The 23,486-nt window shown below is 41.7% G+C and overlaps 1 protein-coding gene across 2 annotated transcripts in view; it reads left to right on the top strand.

The window, feature by feature from the left end:
- ARHGAP20 (Rho GTPase activating protein 20) overlaps window positions 1-23,486 on the top strand; it is a 124,848-nt gene that overhangs the window by 85,105 nt on the left and 16,257 nt on the right. For both annotated transcript variants that reach the window (XM_063430021.1, XM_063430031.1), the window contains exons 9-11: window positions 4,775-4,963; window positions 17,889-18,067; window positions 22,748-22,909. In XM_063430021.1, coding sequence (XP_063286091.1) covers window positions 4,775-4,963; window positions 17,889-18,067; window positions 22,748-22,909 — 530 coding nt within the window. The remainder of the gene's footprint in view (window positions 1-4,774; window positions 4,964-17,888; window positions 18,068-22,747; window positions 22,910-23,486) is intronic.

A 23,486-nucleotide genomic window follows, 5' to 3' on the forward strand; every position in this document is an offset into this window, starting at 1 on the left:
CATTATTGCTGTACTGCAACTAATATTACTCTTAGTTGCTTCTAAGGTTCGTATGAATAGCAAAATGAATCCTAAATGTTTAAGCCCTAAAGTCTCAACAATGATCTTGTTCCTTTCAATATCCGAAAAATTGCAGCTGGTCGATTGTTGATGTTGTACGAACCAAACTTGACACGTAAACATTTTCGGGGATACTTTGATTCACAAAACAATGTACAGTAGTAGGACGTTTTAGTAAAGTGTGATAAAAATGTAAGGTCTAACCATAAGCTTTAAAAAAAAATAAAAAAAAATCATTATTATTTTTGGCATTTGAATATCTCAGAAAACAGATGTTCAGTACACTTTAGGGGAAAAACAGTTTATATTAAATGAACTGTAACACATAAATATTTAAAAATGCCCTTAAGCAAAAAAAAAAAAAAGTAAAATAAAACAGCCAAGAGTCATTGAAATCACAATAAACTCATTTGCATAGAGAATATTTCTAAAACAAAGAGCATGGTTGTTTTGGTGCAGCCATGGCAACAAGCCATTCTTATTTAGACTAAAGAAAGATGGAAATGAGAAGTGAAAATGATCTGTTATCATTTAAACAAGCCTCCAATATCTTCTTTATAGGGTATAATAAAATAAATAAACAAATTAGCATGGTTATATATCCGACTCATAGGTGCTATACTAGGATGTGGCTGAGCGACTAATAGTTAAGAATCAAGAATCTGAGACATGTTTTTTTTTTATTCACTAAAATGCTTAGTCTACTTTATCCTGATGTCACCCATTTGCTTTCCATGGGGTCATGAGATCCTGGACGTCCTAAAAGGCAGGCCTATGTGTTGGTCTGTCTTCTCAGGCTGTCATTAAGTAACAGGGTAGAGTTGAGCTTCTTGAAAGTGTCTGTTGTTTCCCCAAATACAGGTATCTATAGGATTATAGTGTTTAACAGGGATGAGATCTCACTGGGTCAGGGGTTGCGTAGATGAGGTTAAGTGAGCAGAGCCCAATTCAAATTCAGCAGCTCTCCACTATTTTTAAACTGTACCAACCTCTTCGGTTAAAAACATATATGTATTGATAAAGTTAGAGTGTTCCTTGTTTCTTTGATATTCAGGACTCCCCTGTAGAAAAAAAATAAAAAAGAGAAACGCATGTATCATCCAGGAGTGTGCTGGTCTCATGGCGATTGCCAATTCTCCTTCTTCTGATACGGTCAGGATGGATAATGTTGGCCAATCAAAGACTTCTACATAAAGCAGCTCTGAGGGCCTTTCTAGCAGAACTCTCCTCTTAGAGAAGCTTTATAATGCTTCAGTATTGTCAGGGTCTTACCTGAGTTGGGAGTCTGTAGCGCAGATATGTTGCTCACCCTTGCAGATAGCCACAGGCCGAGGTGGTCAGGTAAGAATTCACCTGGCCTGTGGGTCTGTGCACGGGGGCTGTGCGGGATGCAGGACCAAATACGCAGGACAGGCAAGGACAGAACCAGCAGGATAGTCGAGGGATAGCCGAGGTCAAAGGATGCCAGAGGTCAGGAACAACGAGGAGTAGCCGAAGTCAAATATACGAAGCAGATAAACTGGAACACTGGTACGACACAGGAACACTAGATCAAAGACTTGACACTGAGTACAGGGCGAGGCTGGGTTTAAATACCCTGCTGATGATCGATCAGAGTCAGGTGAGACACAGACAAGTCAAGGTGCAGCCCCCGGTGTAGTAGCCATGCCAGGATGAACAAGACCGGAATCAGTAGTCTCTGTGTAAAGCTGCTGTGGCTCAGAGGCAAAAAGCAGGACTAGGATTGATAAGTTCCCCGGTTCAAGTCCCCTGTTGGCAATTCCAGGAGCGACCACGTCTGGCTGTCTGTCTCACAGGTGAGAACCCTGACAGTACCCCCCCCTTTAAAAACGACCTCTGGGCGTAAGTAGGTTCTCCATCGAAATAATCCGCATCTCCAGTGTCACTATCAGAATCCATTGAGTCCCCATAGTGAAAGTCCTCAGTATGGCTGACGATCTGTCCAGGTTTTTTAGGTTCCGGGTACAGGTGGCAAGAACTTCCACAACTTCGGCAGGAACAGTGCTCGTAGCTAGCAGTGCTTTTTCGAACACTTCTAGGTCTTTTTTACAGACCGTAGTGCCATTAGAAGCAATGACACAATCCATAGGTAAATCCTTTTCAAGTGGGCAGGAAGTAATGGTGGTACTACAGGAAGTAACTTTGGTAGTAGATGCAGACGACTCTGGAGCAGGAGGTGTAGTATTTTCCATGGAAGCCAAGCCTGGGCAGGAATAACGGCTCCCTTGTAGCTATTTAGGCTGATATGCGGTGTACACTGGACGAAGGATATTATTACCCAGTCGGAGAGCTGGAGGTCTAGGAGGGCGAACAGGACAAAGCGTGATGAAGTGCCCTCTTTCTCCACAGTAGAAACACAGACCATGGCTTCTCCTTCGGTCCCTCTCCCTAGGTGTGACTTTGCAGTGGACAAGTCCAATTTGCATAGGTTCCTCAGGGTCAAGTGGAACACAGGATACCTCTGGAGTTTTCCTGGGAACTGGATCATAAGAGGGCATCACTGGGGTGTGGTGATAGTACTCGGTTCCTTGGTTACGTAGACTCCGCGATTTTTTAGTAGGTGGAGCTGGCTTGGGCTTAGTGGTCCTGCACTGTGAGTCCATAGCAATAATAAAGGATTCCCAGCTGACAAGGACAGGACTCTTCCTCTGCAACATTTGGTAAGACCAAACTTTGATGCGTCCAGACAACAGGTTGATAGCCGCTCTGACCCTGATGAAATCCGTGGCATAAGTTCGAGGCTTTAAAGAAAACAATACCTCGCAATCCATCCTGAATGACTGAAAGGACGTCTAGTTACCATCAAATCTGTCGGGCATGATGACAAAGGGTTCCGGAGCTGGATGTACTGCGCCTTTAAGAGAAAAAATTTCTTGCTGCAACTCCGAAACAGTCTGGGCCAGGCTGGACACTTGCTGGAGTGAGGGTGAGCACATTTCTGCGGACTCCATATTGGTCAAGTCTTTTGTCAGGGTCTTACCTGAGTTGGGAGTCTGTAGCGCAGATATGTTGCTCACCCTTGCAGATAGCCACAGGCCGAGGTGGTCAGGTAAGAATTCACCTGGCCTGTGGGTCTGTGCACGGGGGCTGTGCAGGATGCAGGACCAAATACATAGGACAGGCAAGGACAGAACCAGCAGGATAGTCGAGGGATAGCCGAGGTCAAAGGATGCCAGAGGTCAGGAACAACAAGGAGTAGCCGAAGTCAAGGGATGCCAGAGGTCAGGAACAACGAGGAGTAGCCGAAGTCAAATATACGAAGCAGATAAACTGGAACACTGGTACGACACAGGAACACTAGATCAAAGACTTGACACTGAGTACAGGGCGAGGCTGGGTTTAAATACCCTGCTGATGATCGATCAGAGTCAGGTGAGACACAGACAAGTCAAGGTGCAGCCCCCGGTGTAGTAGCCATGCCAGGATGAACAAGACCGGAATCAGTAGTCTCTGTGTAAAGCTGCTGTGGCTCAGAGGCAGAAAGCAGGACTAGGATTGATAAGTTCCCCGGTTCAAGTCCCCTGTTGGCAATTCCAGGAGCGATCACGTCTGGCTGTCTGTCTCACAGGTGAGAACAAGTATGAGAAGAATTAACTGTGTTTGGCAATAAACCATGTAACACCAGTTAACGGGTGTTGATCATGATGCAAACCATGAAGACTATGTTTTTTTACATTCTTCTCTTGGAATGGCCTCTGTAGACTGTCTGACAGTGTCAAGACGAGTACACCCCAACACGCTAGGCTTAGAGAGTTATTACAGAGAACATAGTCAAGATCAGGCAAGAGTCAAGGATTACAAAAAAGGTCGAGGAGCAAACCAGAGGTCAAGAAGTACAGAAATCAGGATAAGCAATAAACAGATCTGAGTCAAAAACAAAATCACCACATTCATAACCAAAACACATTCTCAAGTAACAAAGAGCACAACAGGCAAGCAGCAACAGCATTAACTTTTGTGCTGTGGTGGCGTCTGTATGGATGGGGATTAATTACAGACACTAGACAGGCACTAGACGCACACTGACAAATATGAACATTATTATAAACATTGTTGTTTCTCACAAATGGCAATACTTACATTTGTCACAGTACAGGGACAGAATCTAGGCACAAAGACCACCTAAGTAAGCTGTATTGGTTTTGGTGCTTTAAAATGTGTCTTTAAAATGTGGAAACAAAAAAAACTTGGAAATTACAGTCAGTGTTAAATATATAAAGTAGGTGGTTTTTATTCACAGCTAGTAGAATGTAGCTGTTTTCTTTTCTTTTATATGTGGCTTTGTAAATTATTCAAATACCGGTATTGCTTTTGCATATCCATCAATAGATTAGATTATATGTTATAATTATAAATCTGTTTTCGCATCACTGTTCCAACTTTAAAACTGATACACCTTTTGAAATTATTTGAATTATTAAAATAAGGCTCCTGGAGGCAGCCATCTTGCTTATTGGTAGGTTTCCCATGTGACACCTCTCTGATAAAACAAAACAAAAAATGATGCATTCAAAAGGAAATAATTGATATTACTTAAATCTCTGGTTATCCTCATGTTGTAATTAAGTTATTTATAATTTTTACATAATTTTAACCCATTTAAGAAATATTTATTGGCCTTCAGCAAGAGGTTATGTCAACAATAGTTCATGTATAACAGTGACTTATTTTCATGCATTTTGTCTCTAAACAGGGCACGAGTACCCATACGCCATCAAAATGAGCCACATACGTGACGCTTTGCCACACATACAGGCCTCTAAGGACACTGTCTGTCCACTAAATCTTGAGTTGCCCTTTCTTATGGAGCAGCTGCCCAGAGAGATGCAGTGTCAGTTCATATTGAAGCCCAGTCGCCTGGCACTGGGCCATCAACTAGCTGGTAAGTCCTCCATTATACAGAGGGTCCATTCAGCTTGAAAATGTTCAATCTAAAAAGTATGTTATTACTGAAAGCTGACATAATGAAAGGGTAGAGACACACATTCCAGCTGCCTGAGGTATTTTCCTAGAATTTGCAGCATGTTTACACATATTGAGAAAAGTTACATTTTCAGGAAACTGCCTTGAAAAGCAGCTTCCAATTACCACAACAGGGAGTTTGGAGGGAAAATAATGAAGACATAGTTAATGTTTTTATTGTAATAAGAGCGCCCATGGATCGTGAGGATTTAGGTATTGGAGGGATTAACTTGATATATTGGTATATATTATATAAGTCCCTGTATCGTATTGTCAGTCTTACAATTACAGTCAAACTGGCCGTGGTAACATTCGCTGAATATAAATTCATTTTTGTTGCCACATTGTACATGGGTGTTTGAGTAAAGTTATTTTACTGGCTCTTATCTCCATAGTAACACGGCATAGCACAGGTGGGACAAATACCGCATCCTGGAAATTATTTTAATGGTGCTTACAAGGGATAGGGACTGTATATATTATGGCTTTGCCCACCCTTCCTCTGAAATGCTTCTAATGAGACTCCTGCTCAACTTGGAGAATGGCATTAATATGATGTAATACCAGCTGCTTTTATAAATGTATCTGTCTGGCATAAAATGTTATAAGATTTGTGAAAGTGACATCAGATACATTTATTGTATATTTTATGTATATGAGAGCAAGTACTGACACCTTAATCCCTGTAGTTTTCTTGGAAATTATACGGGCAAGTAAGAAACTTTTCTGGGAACTTATCAACCCCTTATTGAAGAAGAAAATGCAATTGTACGCTTTTAATTATTATATGAGCACTCCCTCCTGCTTAAAGTGACACTGTAGGCACTATAACAGGGTTATCTAACTGAAGTGGTTATGGTGTGTTGAGTCACCTGGTGCCATCCTTCCATTCAGCATTAAACCATTCTTAATGTTTTAATGCTAAACAAGAGTCTCCAGCAGTCCATCACGCCTATGATACTAGGGTATCCTGAGGAGCAATGGGCATTTGTGATTGGCTGAGATTGTCAGCTGACTACATTCAGCCATCACAGCCACCCACTGCTGCCATGAATTGGTATGGCTTTTTGGAAAATTGTTTAACTGCTCAAAAATGGTTTGACCATTGAATGGAGGCACAGTGGGAGGGGACTCCAGGCACCATAACCAATTCCCAGAGATGAAATGGTTATTATGCATACATTCTCCCTTTAAGTTATGTTTTACTTGGGCACTGTGCCCTATAGTTCTATACAGAAGAATTGTACATATTTCCAAAAGCCACAGGCACGGATCCAACTCAGAACGAAAGAAGTATTAGCTCTGTGACAAGAAGGACCACTGACTTTAAAATATAAAACACTATAGAGGCTAACAACTGTGCACAATAAAGCATCTTACCAGGTCACCATCCACGCGTAGAAAGGCTTTAAAAACAATATATAATATTTGTGGTTGCACATATTATAGAGTGATAAATAGGGAAATTCTTGTGAACAAATACATAGCAAATATATATAAACAAAAAATAACTACTTGCCCGCTGGTTGAACTGGTGGGCCTGTATCATATATGTAAAAAGGTATCAGATGTAAAAGCAGCATTGCTGGCAAATAATATAATTAAGCTAGAGGTTATAAAATAATCATTGTTAGTAAAAAAAAAAAAAAAATTGTAATAATAATTAGTGCCAAAACATTTCGCAGCAACATATAACTCAGGACATACCAGTAGCTCAAGCTCCTTGAATGCTTTGTTTGTATCCAATCTGATTTAAATCACAGATATTTTCTACAAAGAAAGACATCTATTAGATTCCTGGTTAGCACGTTGCTGTAAATGAAGTATGTGTCACGATTCTGGGAACCAAAACACGCTAACACACACACAGAAAAGGTGCAGTACCGGACCTTAGAGTGGCCGGGCTAAGCACACAAAGAATAGTCAGGAGACAAGCCGAGTAAGGGGAACCAGAAGACAGAATAACGAGAGACAAGCCGAGGTCAAAGGGTAGGAGAAAGTCACAAGGTCGGATAAACAAGCCAAAGAGTACGTAACCAGAGAGAAACACAAGTAGAACAGCAATACTAGAAAGCAAAGACCACATCAGGGCAGTGAGAGACAGGAAAGGTAAGTATTTAAACCCATTGCTTAACTCTGATTGGTCTGATCGAACAAACATTTTTCTAACTTACAATAAAGTCCGTTCTGTAATAATTTTCTAAGCACCACCCTAACATGATTATGGTGTGTCTTCAAATCAGGAGAATGTACAAGTATGTCGTCAAGGTACACCACGGCACAGACATGCAATAGATCCCTAAGGACGTCATTTATGAGGTCCTGAATGTAACGAGTATATACCCCTACACGCAGGATACAGCCAAACAGAAGACAGCACAGAGGAGAGATACGTCTACCGGACCTTAGAGTGGCCGGACTCGACGTAATAGGAGAAGTACAGAGTCAGGAACGATCCGAGGTCAAGGGCACAAAGAGACAGCGTAAACGAGAACTAGCCGGGGTCTGGTACACAGGAATCAGCAAGCCGGCAAACAGTACAGACAAGGGGAAAGCGAAAACGAAGTCAGAATACAAAGCCAAGGTCAAATACGGAGAAACACAACTGAACACAACAAGCACTAAAGGGAACTGTAGCAGAAACCACGATAGGGCAACGAACTAAGGGAAAAGGGTAAGTATAAGTAGCCTTAAAACTAATGTGATTGGCTCCTGTCACTTCCACACCCCCAAAAGGTAAGTGTATGGGTTGATTGGCATGACAGGAGCCAATGGGAGCCTTTTTGCAATTTAGGCTCCCACTGTCTCTTTAAGAGCGCGCCCGAGACTCGCGGGGATAGGGTAGGCGTTTTTAACCGTTATATTGTTCAGACCCCTGTAGTCTATACATGGCCTAAGGTCACCCTCCTTTTTGGCAACGAAAAAGAAACCAGCCCCAGCAGGAGAGGAGGACCTTCTGATAAAACCTTTACTTAAGGTATCCTGTATGTACTGCTCCATGACTTGGTTCTCTTTTTTGGAAAGAGGATATACCTTACCCCTAGTTGGCATAGTACCCGGTAAGAGGTTTATGGCACAATCATATTCATGGTGTGGGGGCAGTTTATCTGCCTCCCTTTTTTCAAAAACCTTTGTTAGGTCTGCATACACAGGAGGGACAGAAACAGAAAGTGGTTTGGCTGTGGGCACGTTAAGCAAGCCAACAGGACAAACACGGGTCATACAATCCCCTTGACAAGATTTTCCCCAGGAGAGAATCTCCAAAGAACCCCAATCAAGCACGGGGTTGTGTTTAACCAACCAGGGGAAGTCCAAAATGATAGAGGCTGTAGGAGAGTCGATTATTTGAAAGGTTAACCTTTCCCTGTGCAAGGCACCCACGGTCATAACAATTTCTTGGGTTTCCTGGGTCACCAGGGTTTTTTTAAGTGGTCTACCATCTATGGCCCCAACGGCCAACGGTGTGGCCTTTTGGATCAGAGTCAAGGCTGCGATTTTAGCAAATTTCTCATCCATAAGGTTGTCTGCAGCACCTGAATCGATCAAGGCTTTGGTTGTTATAGTGGTTTGATTGACCAAAAGAGTAACCGTAATAAACGGTCTAGAGATGGACACATGAGGGGTAAAGGTCATAACACCCGAGGCCTACCCCTCTCCAGGCCTTAGGTGCTGAAGTTTCCCTGCAGATTAGGGCAGGTTCTTCGGAGATGCCCCCTCTTCCCACAATAAAGGCATAACCCCTCCCTTCTGCGATATGTCCTTTCAGCTTCAGTTAACCCTATAGCACACAATTGCATGGGTTCGGGAGATGGTTGTCTAGGAGGAGGTAAGGCTAGTAATGCGGTACTGGGTAAAGCAGGTAGCACCGGTGTATTCATCCGTCTTTGACTACGCCTCTCTCTAATACGGTTGTCGATAAGACTGACATAATCTATTACATCATCCAGAAGCACAGGCAATTCTCTGGATGCTATCTCATCTAATATGTAAGCGGCCAAACCCTCCTGAAAGGCTGTTACGATGGCGTCGTTGTTCCAAACCACTTCAGCTGCTAGAGTGCGGAATTCAATAGTATAATCCGCTACTGACCTATTACCCTGTCGGACCCTGAGCAGAGCTTTGCCAGCAGAAGTCTGTAAAGGACATTGGGGAAGCATTTTCCCATGTGGGATTAGCCCATGCTAAAGCTCTCCCGGACAGGTGGTTAATCAAAAAAGCAATTTTGGTTCTATCAGTGGGGTAGGAACGAGGATTCATCACCAAATGAATATCAATTTGGTTGAGGAAACCACGACATAACGCTGGATCACCGCTATAGCGCTGTGGTGGCGTCATGTGAACTACGTGAGCCGGGACGGGTACTGGATCAGGAATGGGTTCGGCACAGCAGCAACAGCTTCTTGCACGGTAGGTTGCAAGTGGGCAGTACGAGCCAGTATGGTTTGTAAAGCCTGGGCAAACTGATCCATACGGTGGTCTAAACCATCCATTCTAGCCTCCTGATTCACTAACAGCTGTGGAATGTCAGCAGGTTCCATGGTGGCCCTGTTGTAATGTCACGATTCTGGGAACCAAAACACGCTAACACACACACACAGAAAAGGTGCAGTACCGGACCTTAGAGTGGCCGGGCTAAGCACACAAAGAATAGTCAGGGGACAAGCCGAGTAAGACCACAACACAAAGACCACAACAGCGCAGAGAGAGACAGGAAAGGTAAGTATTTAAACCCATTGCTTAACTCTGATTGGATAATTTCCAATCAGAGTTAACAATCACACGTGGGAAATATCTATACCTCCTACTGTGATTGAGGCACTGTGCCTTTAACGCCGGGTCAGGTGGCTGACCCCGGCGTTTACAAAAATGGGCGGTCTCCCAGCGTGCAGCGTCATGCATGCTGCCGCTGGGGGACGAAGAGGAAGACGCGGGCGGCATCCGAGGCTGGGAGGATGCCGCTCGCCGAGCGCACGAGGAGAAGGGAACCGCGGATGGCTGGAGGGTGAGTGCCGCGAGCGGACTGCAGCCTCCCCTCGCAGCCGCCCGCGGGATCCTGACAGTATGAGCCTAATAAATTATAAGAAATATATGACAAATAAGAACAATTCTGCCTCTAGTGGTTGAATTGCCACGATACACTATTTGGCTGCAGTGTACTATTGAATAAGCTTTAGCAGCCAAGCTAATTATAAACTAAGCTGCTGATCTGAAGTTCATTGTTATGTAGCCCAATTGACTAACCTTGTCAATTCATGTACCTCTGACCCCACACTCCATAATTTCTGCTGCATCTTTGTGTTTTATATATATATATATATATATATATATATATATATTCTGTTTAGGAGTTCCCTCTTGATATAAACTTGTCCAAGTTATTGTCATCTTGTTTCTTTGTATATATGTGCACTGCATAACTACATTATTAGTTAATTTTAATGAGTTTAAGATATTTATTGGGTGACTTGAACACATTATGTAGCCTTCTTCTCCTAGTGGGATATATGTTGTGTTTTATAGCTTGTGTCAGAATACTAACAGTGTGAGATCTCTAGTGGGTATTGTTCAACATCTGGAACCAAGAGTTGTCTTAAGTCACATATTAAATATAGCTACCAACGAAGATTCTTTAACAGTGTACGAGAAAGAAAGCTCCACAGTTCGATCAGCATGGCATAGACGTCCATTACCAAATTATGTCAAGTAGATTTTTAATAACTCGTTTGAAATTAATTTTCCAATAAAAAGGAGCGTTTTCAAGCACAAGCAACTAAGAGCAAATTCAAAAAGCTGAATTCCTGGCTGTGTGTAACTTTATAACCAAAACGAGAAATGTATTCTTTAAGGCAACCAGTGCAGAGAAATAATACAAACCGAAAAAGGTCAATTATTGTAACAGTCCTGTTAATTAGTAGCAGCAACAACCTGCCAAGGTACTCTCTTCTTGGCTGTAGTAGTAGCTATTCACAATTGGTTGGTGGTTTGCTTCGTTGGGTAAATATGTAAAACAAAAGTCAAGAAAGTCCAATGGTAGAGTATATTTAAGTAATTGGATAAAAATGAATGTGGAAAGCCACTTACATTATATAGAGCTTCTGACCAGCTCTAGGATTTTGGACTTGGGCAGAACAACTCACGCCTTAAAATATATGGCAATATATATATATATATATATATTGAAAAAGAGGAGTGGGTGTAGTTGGACTCACCAGCTCCCACACACTCCAAATAGGTTACTAGAGGTATATACAAGGGGCTTAACCCCAGAGAAGTCAGAAAGAGGAGAAAATAATGAAAACTGAATATGGGGAACACTCACATACAATGAGTGTAGACCAGATCCGTCTTCATGGATTATATACCTCAAAATAGTGGAAGTCACATATAAAGGAAGGGGGGAAGGGAAAAAGAAAAGAAAAAACCGGGTAAACCTTTATTAAGAAGACAGATGCAATTAAAAGTTAAAAAAGGCCGTAAAAAATGGCCACAAGTAGGTGCCAATGCACACTGGAACCTAAACGGTGGGCAAATAAATTGTCCTAGAGTAGATACTCATAAGGGGCCAGAAGCTCCAAGGTATAGGTATCTAGACAAAGAGGAGGTCAAGAGAGCAAAAAATATATTATATCCTTGTGGGTACTCAGTGCCCCTGTCTCCAGGGTATATTAACTCAATATAGCACTATTATACATGAAAGTGCAAAAACTTGTGGTAAGGGGTATAGAGGGCTATTATTACTGCAAAAGGAGGGTGTGTAGAGGGTGGGATACACAGGAGCGAGGGAGGTACTCCAACAAAAGGAGATACAATCTTGCTGCTACACAATGCTGCCCGTGTCCATACCTATCCCATAAACCCCACAAAACGTCTCAAGCTTGCCCTAGGATAGCTGTCTAGCTCACATCAGTGAGTGTCAGGACTAACTGCTACTTCAAGGCAGCCTCAAGATATCCCTATATCCCCAAACCAAAACGATATGAACAAATGTACCACAATCTCTCCCACCCCTTAGTAGATGAGCCACATAGTGGAAGCTTCAAACATACAGAGCATTTGCCCATCCGGATAGGAAATGAAAAAAGTTAAATAAGGTTATAGACTCAGTCTAAGGAGTAAGCATCGGCTTAAATCATCAGCTGAGCTCTTGACAAAGGCGTGTAGATACGCCGAAACGCGCGTTGAGCGTTTAAACATTGAGCCAATGCTCACACTTAGACTCTCTACCTGATACCTGGAATGATTTAAGCCGATGCTTACTCCTTAGACTGAGTCTATAACCTTATTTAACTTTTTTTCATTTCCTATCCGGATGGGCAAATGCTCTGTATGTTTGAAGCTTCCACTATGTGGCTCATCTACTAAGGGGTGGGAGAGATTGTGGTACATTTGTTCATATCGTTTTGGTTTGGGGATATAGGGATATCTTGAGGCTGCCTTGAAGTAGCAGTTAGTCCTGACACTCACTGATGTGAGCTAGACAGCTATCCTAGGGCAAGCTTGAGACGTTTTGTGGGGTTTATGGGATAGGTATGGACACGGGCAGCATTGTGTAGCAGCAAGATTGTATCTCCTTTTGTTGGAGTACCTCCCTCGCTCCTGTGTATCCCACCCTCTACACACCCTCCTTTTGCAGTAATAATAGCCCTCTATACCCCTTACCACAAGTTTTTGCACTTTCATGTATAATAGTGCTATATTGAGTTAATATACCCTGGAGACAGGGGCACTGAGTACCCACAAGGATATAATATATTTTTTGCTCTCTTGACCTCCTCTTTGTCTAGATACCTATACCTTGGAGCTTCTGGCCCCTTATGAGTATCTACTCTAGGACAATTTATTTGCCCACCGTTTAGGTTCCAGTGTGCATTGGCACCTACTTGTGGCCATTTTTTACGGCCTTTTTTAACTTTTAATTGCATCTGTCTTCTTAATAAAGGTTTACCCGGTTTTTTCTTTTCTTTTTCCCTTCCCCCCTTCCTTTATATGTGACTTCCACTATTTTGAGGTATATAATCCATGAAGACGGATCTGGTCTACACTCATTGTATGTGAGTGTTCCCCATATTCAGTTTTCATTATTTTCTCCTCTTTCATATATATATATATATATATATATATAATAGAGGTATTTTTGATAAGAGATATAATATAGAGAAAAAAACACAAGAGCAGTATAGAGTGTAGTATGTTGCACAACCTTGGATAGTAGTATACATATATAGTATTTGCACTCACATGATACAGAGCCTAATGTGGCTCTGAGAAAACAGCGTGAAGAGGTACAACTCCGATGGTTTTCAGCTGGATGTTATTGGTAGTATCATGAATGACAAAAAACAAACTTCAAACAACAAACATAGTCCAATCTGTTTACAGAGAGCACTATGTGTGTGTGTCTTTGTCTTGAACTCTTCCCAAATACCTGTGTTGTAAATGAAGGCAAAAAAAAAGAAATTCTCAAGGCGTCAATGGCTGAGATTGTTTGACACAAACCTATGTGCATGATCTTATTCATATAAAATAAACAGCCGAAACCCTTCCTTTATATCTTGCACCTTGCAAACGTGTTTTGTTTTTTTCTTTCCAAAATTTGCACTTGGTTGTAGCCAAGTCATACAGGTTACTGAAGGCCAGCATGGAGAAATATTTTCATAATTCCACGACTTAAGAGCAGGTTTCCCGCCCAGTCCCAAGAGGGAAGTGCAAATCCAAGGAGTGAAATATATAGAATAATTAAAAATAAAAGAAACAGCCTGGAATAGTTATAATTCATATCTCTGCTGTCCTAAAATTACCACACCCCAAAAAAAAAAAAAGCAAATTCTTCATTGATTACATAGGGGACGTGTGCCGTCATTCTAAATGATTATGTGCAACTTGAGACATTTTGCATGTTAAGTCTGTTTGTCAAACTACTGAATCCTTAATATCCTTGGCTTTCTGAGGGGTTAAAGGATCTTAGTAAAATTCCATCATTCAACGTGACTGTAAATTCTTGGCCATACACTTCAATTTTTTCATAATATTATTTTTTATGTTTTTTTTTTTTCCACTGGAGCATTTTAAGGAATAGGCTGCCTCTGGTGTTGTAATCACCGAGAAGTGCAACTCCTATCATCCTTTGGCGGGATGTGAGTTATAATGATAGGAGTTGTAAATGTATTTTTTAAATTCACTTTTTATTTGGCTTTTATCCAGGATGCATTACAGACGAGCACATGCCAAAAATCTAGTTCGAAATATACATTGAAAACCCGATTGATGTTGAGTTACATTTTACATAAACAGGAGTAAGGGAGTTTGACATGGTTTCTGCAGATATTTCACAGTATTGGAATGACAATGCTCATTGGGTTATGCCCTAATTACCCTACAACCACTTCAAACAACGGTACAGAGTTCAGTGGATTCTGTGCCTGATTGTTTGTCTTTTTGTGTTATATCTCACAGTTTTTTCCCTTCAAAATACACAAAGAAAACCAAAAATATGATTTTATTTATTTTTAAATTTATTTAATTATATTAATTATTACTATTTTTCTCCTTTTATTTTACATGTTATATTGATTGTATTGGATTTCTGTTCTCTGCACTTCTTCTTAATGGTAGTCTGGAAAACCCAGCTGAGTTGCACAGTTGCACAACAAGGGCCAGCCAAAAAACCCCCATATATCTTTCTGCAATGGTAGTGTCTCTATGTGTGTGTCCTGGGGATAAAACGTGTCTGTGTGTACTGGGAATGAAGTGTGTGTCTAACTATGTGCTGGGGCTGATATGGGTATGTGTGTTTGCTGTGGTTGGAGTGTGTGTCTGTGTGTGTACTGGGGATGAAGTGTGTGTCTGTGTGAGTTCTGGGGATGTAGTATGTGCCTGTGCTGGTGATGTAGTATATGTCTGTATGTGTTGGTGATGTACTATGTGTCTTTGTGTGTGCTGTTGATGTAGCATGTTTCTGTGCATGTGCTGGGGATGTAGCATGTGTCTGTGTGTGCACTGCAGCCACTTACCTATACACTGTGTTTGTGTATATGCGTGTGTGTCAGTGTTTGTATCTGTGTGTCTGTATCTTTATGTGTCAGTGATTGTATCTGTTTGTCTATGTAGCTGCATGTGTGGCAGTGTAAGAGTGCAACTGCATGTGTGTTTGCATATCTGCATGTGTATCAATGTGTATGTGCATCTGCATGTGTGTCAACATATGTATCAAACACTGACACATAAGATATTGACATACATACATACGTACACACACACTGTTACGCCTGCAAATGTACAGGCATACACACTGACATACATACACATTCAGATACACACACTACACACACATAGATGCAAAAAGATATGGAAGGGCTGCGCCAAATAAGGGTAGATAGTCCAGTAAAGTATTGCTAGGGTGCCAATAGATGGTCTAGGATACTTGATAGAGTTCCTCTGTGGATGCGTCTAGTGTAGACCGTTCCGTATATGTAAATACAAGAGAGGTAGAGGCGACTAATGGTATAGTATGAAAGTTCAGGGTGTGATAGGTAACAAAATGTAGAGAACTCACATTCAAGAGAGCTATGGCCAGCTCTGGTATGGATTGCGTACAGCGGTATAATCCCCGCTTATGGGATATGTAGGGAGGGGGTCTCCGTCAACACCGTCTGGTAGTCCAGAACTCGGAAAAGAAAGACAGAAAGCGACAATAGTGCTCTCAATTTTGATGCGGTTCAGTGTGCAGATAAGAAGAAGTAAAAAACTCACATTTGAGGGAGCTATGGCCAGCTCTGGTGTGGATAGCGTACAGCGGTATAATCCCCGCTTATAGGATTTGTAGCGGCGATACGTCCGTCAGCACCGTCTGGTGATCCAAGGCTCCAATATAGAAAAATAAAAAGCAGCAATAGTGCTCTCAATTGTGATAGGTTAAGAGAGTAGTAGAGGAAATAAAATAATACTCACAAAGATAGAGCAGATGTACTGCTCTATGGATAGGCGCTGGTGGTATGATCCCCACCTAGGATTTCTTGGAGTACTGGAACTTTAAAATTGCCAGTGGAAGTAAAAGTAACCAGGAAAGGTTAAAATGCAAGGAATAGGTAAAAACAAAGTTTAAAGTGCATAGAGAGTGCAATAAAAAGAGGATTGGTACAATAAAGTAGCCAAAAAACTTTTATTGCTCTAAAATACACAATAAAATACAGAATTAATAACCATAATATATATCTAAAACACACAATAAACTACAGAATTAATAGCCATAATATATATGGTTATTAATTCTGTATTTTATTGTGTATTTTAGATCAATAAAAGTTTTTTGGCTACTTTATTGTACCAAGCCTCTTTTTATTGCACTCTCTATGCACTTTAAACTTTTTGTTACCTATTCCTGGCATTTTAACCTTTCCTGGTTACTTTTACTTCCACTGGTTTTCCTTCATTTGGGTTGCTGCCTACCTTGACTAATTTTGTGATTACTAGCGCTGAATTCTTTTTGTGTTTACACACATAGATGCACACATTACACACAAGCAGATACACACACTACACACAGATACACAAACACACAGATACACACTACACACATTACACACATACAAACAGAAATACACACTACACATACAAGATACACACACTACACACACACTATGCACACATTACACACATACAAACACACAGATACACCTATACAAACACACACACTACACGCATACATATGGATACACACATACAAACATACACACTACACACATACACACATACAAACATACACTACACACATACACACAGATACACACATACAAACACAGATACATACATACAAACACACAGATACACACATTAAAAAAGTAAATCACCCAGCAGTTTCTTACCTTCTGCTGGCTGTGGCTGGTGGGAGTTGGGGGCCTACTCTCCTGGTCCGGCCCCATCCTTTCGGCTCCCTCCTTCAGCGTGCCTCTGTGTCAGTGTGTGGGCTGGGAGCAAGTGTGAGGCTGTCACTTCCTCCCAGATCTCCATCCGGATAGAAGGGGCCCGGTCACGCTGTTAAAGCGCTGCAGCGCATGACCGGGCCCCTCATTGCATATATCCATCGGGTGGCCCTAAGGGCCTTCAGGCAGGTTCCCAACCCGTGCGGTGCAGCTGCACTGCCGCCACAGGTTGGGAACTCCTGTGTTAGATGTTGACAGGGGCAGCAAAATGCCGCCCCTGTCAGAGTGCCACCTTGAGCCATGGCTCCACAGCGGTTTATGGACAGGTCAGCCCTGTGCACAACCTTGTGGATTCTCTTACCTTCACATACACAAGGGAGACAAGGGTTGGAACCTCCTCTTCTCGGAATGTTAACTGGCAATAAATGGACCTCCACTTTACAAAGACATTTGAGAGGCTAGGTCATTGCCTAAAATGCTATGTTGCTACGTTGGTCATTGCCTAAAATGCTGGTTTGCTACGTTGACCATTGAACTGCAAAAATGTATATCTTACTGCAGATTTAGATGTGTAACACTTAAAAGCAGCAAAAGGCTCAGACTTCATAAATAAATGAACCATTGTTATGCTATACAGTAAACCCATACACAGCACAATTGGTTGTGCAGTGTTGTGGTGCAGATATCACTAAAATAATAAAATATTTTACCAGGAAAGATTCATAATAAAATATTTTACCAGGAAAGATTCATTGAGATTTCTCTCGTTTTCAAGTATGTCCTGGGTAAGGACTATTATCAAACAATATGTACTGGTTAATAGTACCATTGGGATTACTTCAACAGGCTATTCAACACGAGTAATAAGCCATTGTGTTATCTGATTTACATTATGTGAATATATATTATGTCTGTATCCCCCCCCAGATCCAAACCAGAAACCATTTAAAAGGAAGCGATCCATCATAAATTGGACTTTTTGGCGTGGTTCAAATACTCAATTGGATAATTTACCTCTGTCTCCGACCTCCCCAGCTCCAGGCAAACTGTTTGGCCTTTCATTACCAGTCATTTGTGAGAATGACAATCTTCCCAAACCAGTCATGGTAAGTCAAATAACAGACAGTCAAAACCAATCCTGCAAGCATGTGTATATATATATATATATATATATATATATATATTATATCTCCTACAGTAAAACATAATATATACCTGATATCAAATACAGTACAGACACTCTTCACAAACCTACCGGGTTCCATTCCTACGACCCGGTCATAGAACGAATTGGTCGGTAAGTGAGGAGTTAAGGGATTACCTGCTCTGGTGCGTTCGTCTATGTTCGGGGAAACGTCCCCGAACATAGACGACCGCACCAGAGCAGGGAATCCCTCTAGTCTATACTCAGGGAGATTTTCAAACTGTCAAATGTTTCCAAACGGTGGGCTTGATCACAATTTTGTGCTGGTTTTCAAATGGTACAATTTTCTGAACTCGGGCGGAATTCTGTGTTTGCTTCTACCTTGATTGTAATCCAAAAATTTATTTTTCTGCCCGTAAGAATGCTGATGTTTGAAATAGTTTTCAACTTAAAACTAGACTTAATTTCAGTCATCGTTGTTATTCACACAATATTACGATATATACACTGGATTATGAGGATAACAACAAACAATATATTGATAATGCAGGATTTCTTTTATTGCATCACAGGTTGAAAGTTGTTGACAGCAGTAGTTATCATAATTAGTGATATGTATGGTGTTAACTCTGTTTTTAATAGATTTTGATATTTGTGTCTATTTCTTTAAACATTTCCAAAACTGCCATTTTCAGTTTAAGGTACTTATTTGTACTGTATGTGATTTAATTGGTCAATCAGAGCTAGTGTATAGAAATTTGGGCCTTTCTTTCAAACATCAACTAAGGAAACGTGTGATGTTTTTTACTACTCTTGCAGATAACCGTGTTTTCAGTAAATGTATTATGTTTTTTTAATGGTAAATGTAAAAAGGGGAAAATGGTCCTGTTAGTATGTCAATAAATCTTCTTTGCGGTTACTGTGATTTTTTAAGGATGACTGCTCAACATAAGGCATTGGGTTGTTGCTCTTTTTGCTGAACTGATAGGGGCAAAAGGGGTAAAAACCAGTGAAAAGGTGCTACTGTGATCACATCAACATCATTAACATTAACTTGCAGATAACTATCAAACAATAGATTATAATTTAGGCCAAATCTATCCTAAGGCTAGAGTTTTAAAAATTTGCAGATAAATAGCCACATTTGACTCCCTAAAATATTGCCTAGATAAGACGAAAAATGTTTTTGCACAGAATCCCACAGCAAACTGTACTAACACACTCTTCCTAAGGCTGTGTTATAAATAAACATTAACATATGGAAGGGGACATTGTGTAAAGGGAAGAAAGAGGCTAAAGGGAATCAATGGGGACCTGATATGCGTATTCCAATAATTCCTGTGCTTCTGTTTGAAAACATACCCTCCTACAAAACTTTCAAATCCTACTCCCACCTTCACTTCCTTTCTATCCTTCTGCTCCTAGCAGCTGGTGATGTCTCTCCAAACTCCGGCCCCCTCTCAACAAACTCACCCTTCCCTTTCTTTCCCGTCATTTGAAATACATTCCATTCGCCTTTTCAAACCCTTCTCTGCTAACATTGCTGTTATTTACCGTCCCCCTGGTTCCCCTCTTCTCTTCCTTGACCACTTTGCTGCCTGGCTACCCTATTTCCTCTCTTCTAACATTCCATCCCTAATTCTCGGGGACTTCAATATTCCTATAAACCCACCTTTGACCTCTGCAGCCACTAACCTACTTTCAATTACTTCCTCCCTCGGGCTATCGCAGTGGGCAAATTCTCCCACACATGTAGCTGGCAATACCCTTGACCTAATCTTCACTTATGCATGTACAGTATCTAATATCTGCAACACTCCATATCCACTCTCTGATCATCACCACCTCTTATCATTTGCTCTTGCATACCCCCTCACCCAACAACCTCAGCCTAACCCCCCTCAACTCAGGAGGGACCTTAATTCTCTTGATCTGCAGCAGTTGTCAGCTGACATTGATTCACGACTGCTGTCCATCCCTTCCCTCTCCTGTCCTTCACTGGCCATCTCCACATATAATTCTACTCTTACATCTGCCTTGAACGCTGCAGCACCACTCCAAACCCCCAACCATGGCATACTAAATCAACGCGCTACGTGCAAAGATGCTCCCGTTGTGCTGAACGCTCCTGGAGGAAGTCTCGCACCCAATCAGATTTTCTCCATTATAGATTCATATTGTGTTCATACAGTGCAGCCCTTGCCCTTGCCAAACAGTCCTATTTTTCCTCTCTCATTAGTTCATGTTCCCGCAACCCCAGGCGTCTCTTTGACACCTTTAATTCTCTTCTTCGTCCTGCTGGGGCCACCCCCTAAACTAACCTTACTGCTGATAACATTGCATGTTACTTCACTGACAAGATTGAACAGCTTTCTCAACCACACATAGATGATGCCTTTCCTACCCTTCAGACATTCTCCCCAGCTACTGACCAAGAGGTGGCTGCTCTTCTTTGCTCCTCTCGCCCCACCACTTGCCCACTCGATCCTGTCCCATCTCACCTTATCAGATCTCTCTCCACTTGTCTCGTGCCTTCTTTAACACACATCTTCAACTGCTCGCTCTCTTCTTGCATCGTCCCTGCTGACCTTAAACATGCCACTGTAGTACCTATACTAAAAAAAAATCCCTCGACCCATCCACCCCCTCTAACTACTGTCCCATATCCCTGCTCCCTTTTTCCTTTAAAGCTTCTGGAAAGACTTGTCTTTACCCGTGTGTCTCATTTCCTCAATTCCAACTCTCTCCTTGACCCCCTTCAATCTGGCTTCCGCCCTCTCCACTCTACAGAGACTGCCCTTATCAAAGTTACTAACGACCTAATCGCAGCTAAATCCAAAGGCCACTACTCCATACTAATTCTTCTTGACCTCTCAGCGGCCTTTGACACTGTTGATCATGCTCTCCTTCTTCAAACTCTTCAATCACTTGGTCTCTGTGACTCTGTCCTCTCATGGTTTTCCTCTTATCTCTCCCAACGCTCATTCAGTGTCTCTTTTTCTAATGATACCTCCTCCCCTCGTCCTGTCTCGGTTGGAGTCCCCCAAGGCTCGGTCCTTGGTCCCCTTCTATTTTCTCTTTATACTGCCTCTCTTGGCAAACGTATTACCTCTTTTGGATTCTACTACCACCTGTACGCTGATGACACCCAGCTATATCTCTCCTCCCCGGACCTCTCCCCTGCAGTCCTGCAACGTGTCACTGCTTGCCTTTCTTCCATCTCTGACTGGATGTCCTCCCGCTTTCTGAAACTCAATCTCTCAAAAACTGAGCTCCTTGTCTTTCCTCCTCCTAATACTGATCCTCCTCTTTCGCTCTCCCTTCAAGTTTGTGGTACCAACATCAGTCCATCCTTGCAAGCGCGCTGTCTTGGCGTCATACTTGACTTTGGTCTCACCTTTGAGCCTCATATCCAGCATGTTGCCAAATCCTGTAGATTCCATCTTAAAAACATAGCCCGCATCTGCCACTTTCTTGCACCAGATACTACCAAGGAGCTTGTCCATGCTCTAGTAATTTCCCGCATGGATTATTGTAACCCTCTCCTGATTGGTCTTCCCAAAAGCCATACTGCACCCCTACAGTCCGTAATGAACGCTGCTGATAGACTGATTGTCCTCTCTAGTCGTTTCTCTCACACCTCACCCCTCTGCCAGTCCTTACATTGGCTTCCTGTATGCTATAGGAGTCAATTCAAGGTACTAACTCACACCTATAAAGCACGTAACAACTCTAGCCCCTCTTATATCTCCTCACAGATCGATAGGTATGTCCCTTCTCGGTCTCTCCGCTCTGCCCTTGACCACCTCCTGTCCGTTGTCCGCACCCGTACGGCCAACTCACGTTTGCAGGACTTCTCGCGGGCGGCTCCCTTCCTATGGAATAGCCTGCCTACCGCCATCAGACTCCCCCCTAGTCTTGCATCTTTTAAGAAGTGCCTTAAAACCCATCTCTTTAGGAAAGCTTATGGCCTCCAAGACTAACCCCTACCTCACATACCTGTCTCTTGCCCTCTCCTTAAGGGCAGCCCACCTTATTTGATTGCAAATTCCTGTCCTAATGTGTTTTACACCCCACCTCCTATAGAATGTAAGCTCGATTGAGCAGGGTCCTCTTCAACCTATTGTTCCTGTAAGTTTATTTGTAATTGTCCTATTTATAGTTAAATCCCCTCTCATAATATTGTAAAGCGCTACGGAATCTGTTGGCGCTATATAAATGGCAATAATAATAATAATAATAATAATAATAATAATAATAAAAAAGTACTGGCACTGCATGCATTACGCTAGGTTATGTTTTGAACAACATACATATACTGAAGGTGTCCAGAACTAAAAATGTAAGTTGATTATTGAGGTATTCCTGGCATATTGCTATTCAGAATCCATAACTCCAATGTAAGTTAGAGGAGAAAGAAATATTTTTACCAGTTTCCCTCGACCTGAAAATAAAGTAGAAAATCCTTTAATTTTTCATCATTGGCTGAAGAGAGAGAGACTGACGCGTTTTGTGCTGGCATGGCATGTGAGATTATGTATAGCAAAAGCAGCTTTGACATTAAGCCATAAAGAAGTTTTTCTTGGAAAATGTTAGTGTGGTGTTTATGGATAATATAATGACTGTCACGCTTTATGTCTAGGACATGCTATCTGTTCTCTGCCAAGACGGCCCGTGCACAAGGGGTATCTTCAGACGGTCAGCAAATGCCAAATCCTGCAAGGAAATAAAGGAGAGACTTAACTCAGGATATGATGTCAACTTTGCCTGTGAATCGATATTTGTCATAGCTTCAGTATTTAAGGTACCCAGATGTTAAGAAAGTACTCCGCTACCCTCTGCACATTTATAAACATATGCATACAGCAGTTTCCCTGCACAATCTATAGCTAAGGAAAATCAGATTAGATTTTATATCCAATGCCACTGCAGACATAGGCCATTCTGCTGCACAGCCTGACGCATTACATATGGACTAGAGAACCCAAAGCATGTGGAACATAATGTTACGTATTCTAGAATGCAGAACAACATATTCCAGTATTGTGGATTTATGGAAGCAATTTACTTAAAATATACATCAGTGGCACATGGCTGCATTACCTAAAGACATCCGCCACCCAGTCAAAAAACAGTCTAGATTGCAGTCTGGTTTTATGATGGAATGTTATAATTAATAATTGTGCATGTGACAGGATATTTAAGTAGTTAATTTAGAAAGTGCTGAGTGAGCCCAATATATACTCTAGAATTAAAATGCAGAAGAATGATCATTCCACTGTATTCACCGACAAATAAAATGGATGACTAATTGTCTAAGCTCCCTCAGTCTCCATCAATGAGTGTGTCTCTAAATGCATTGAGAACACTCCTGAGTTTAA

Source organism: Pelobates fuscus, chromosome 1 (genome assembly GCF_036172605.1).
Source record: "Pelobates fuscus isolate aPelFus1 chromosome 1, aPelFus1.pri, whole genome shotgun sequence".
Taxonomy (NCBI): domain Eukaryota; kingdom Metazoa; phylum Chordata; class Amphibia; order Anura; family Pelobatidae; genus Pelobates; species Pelobates fuscus.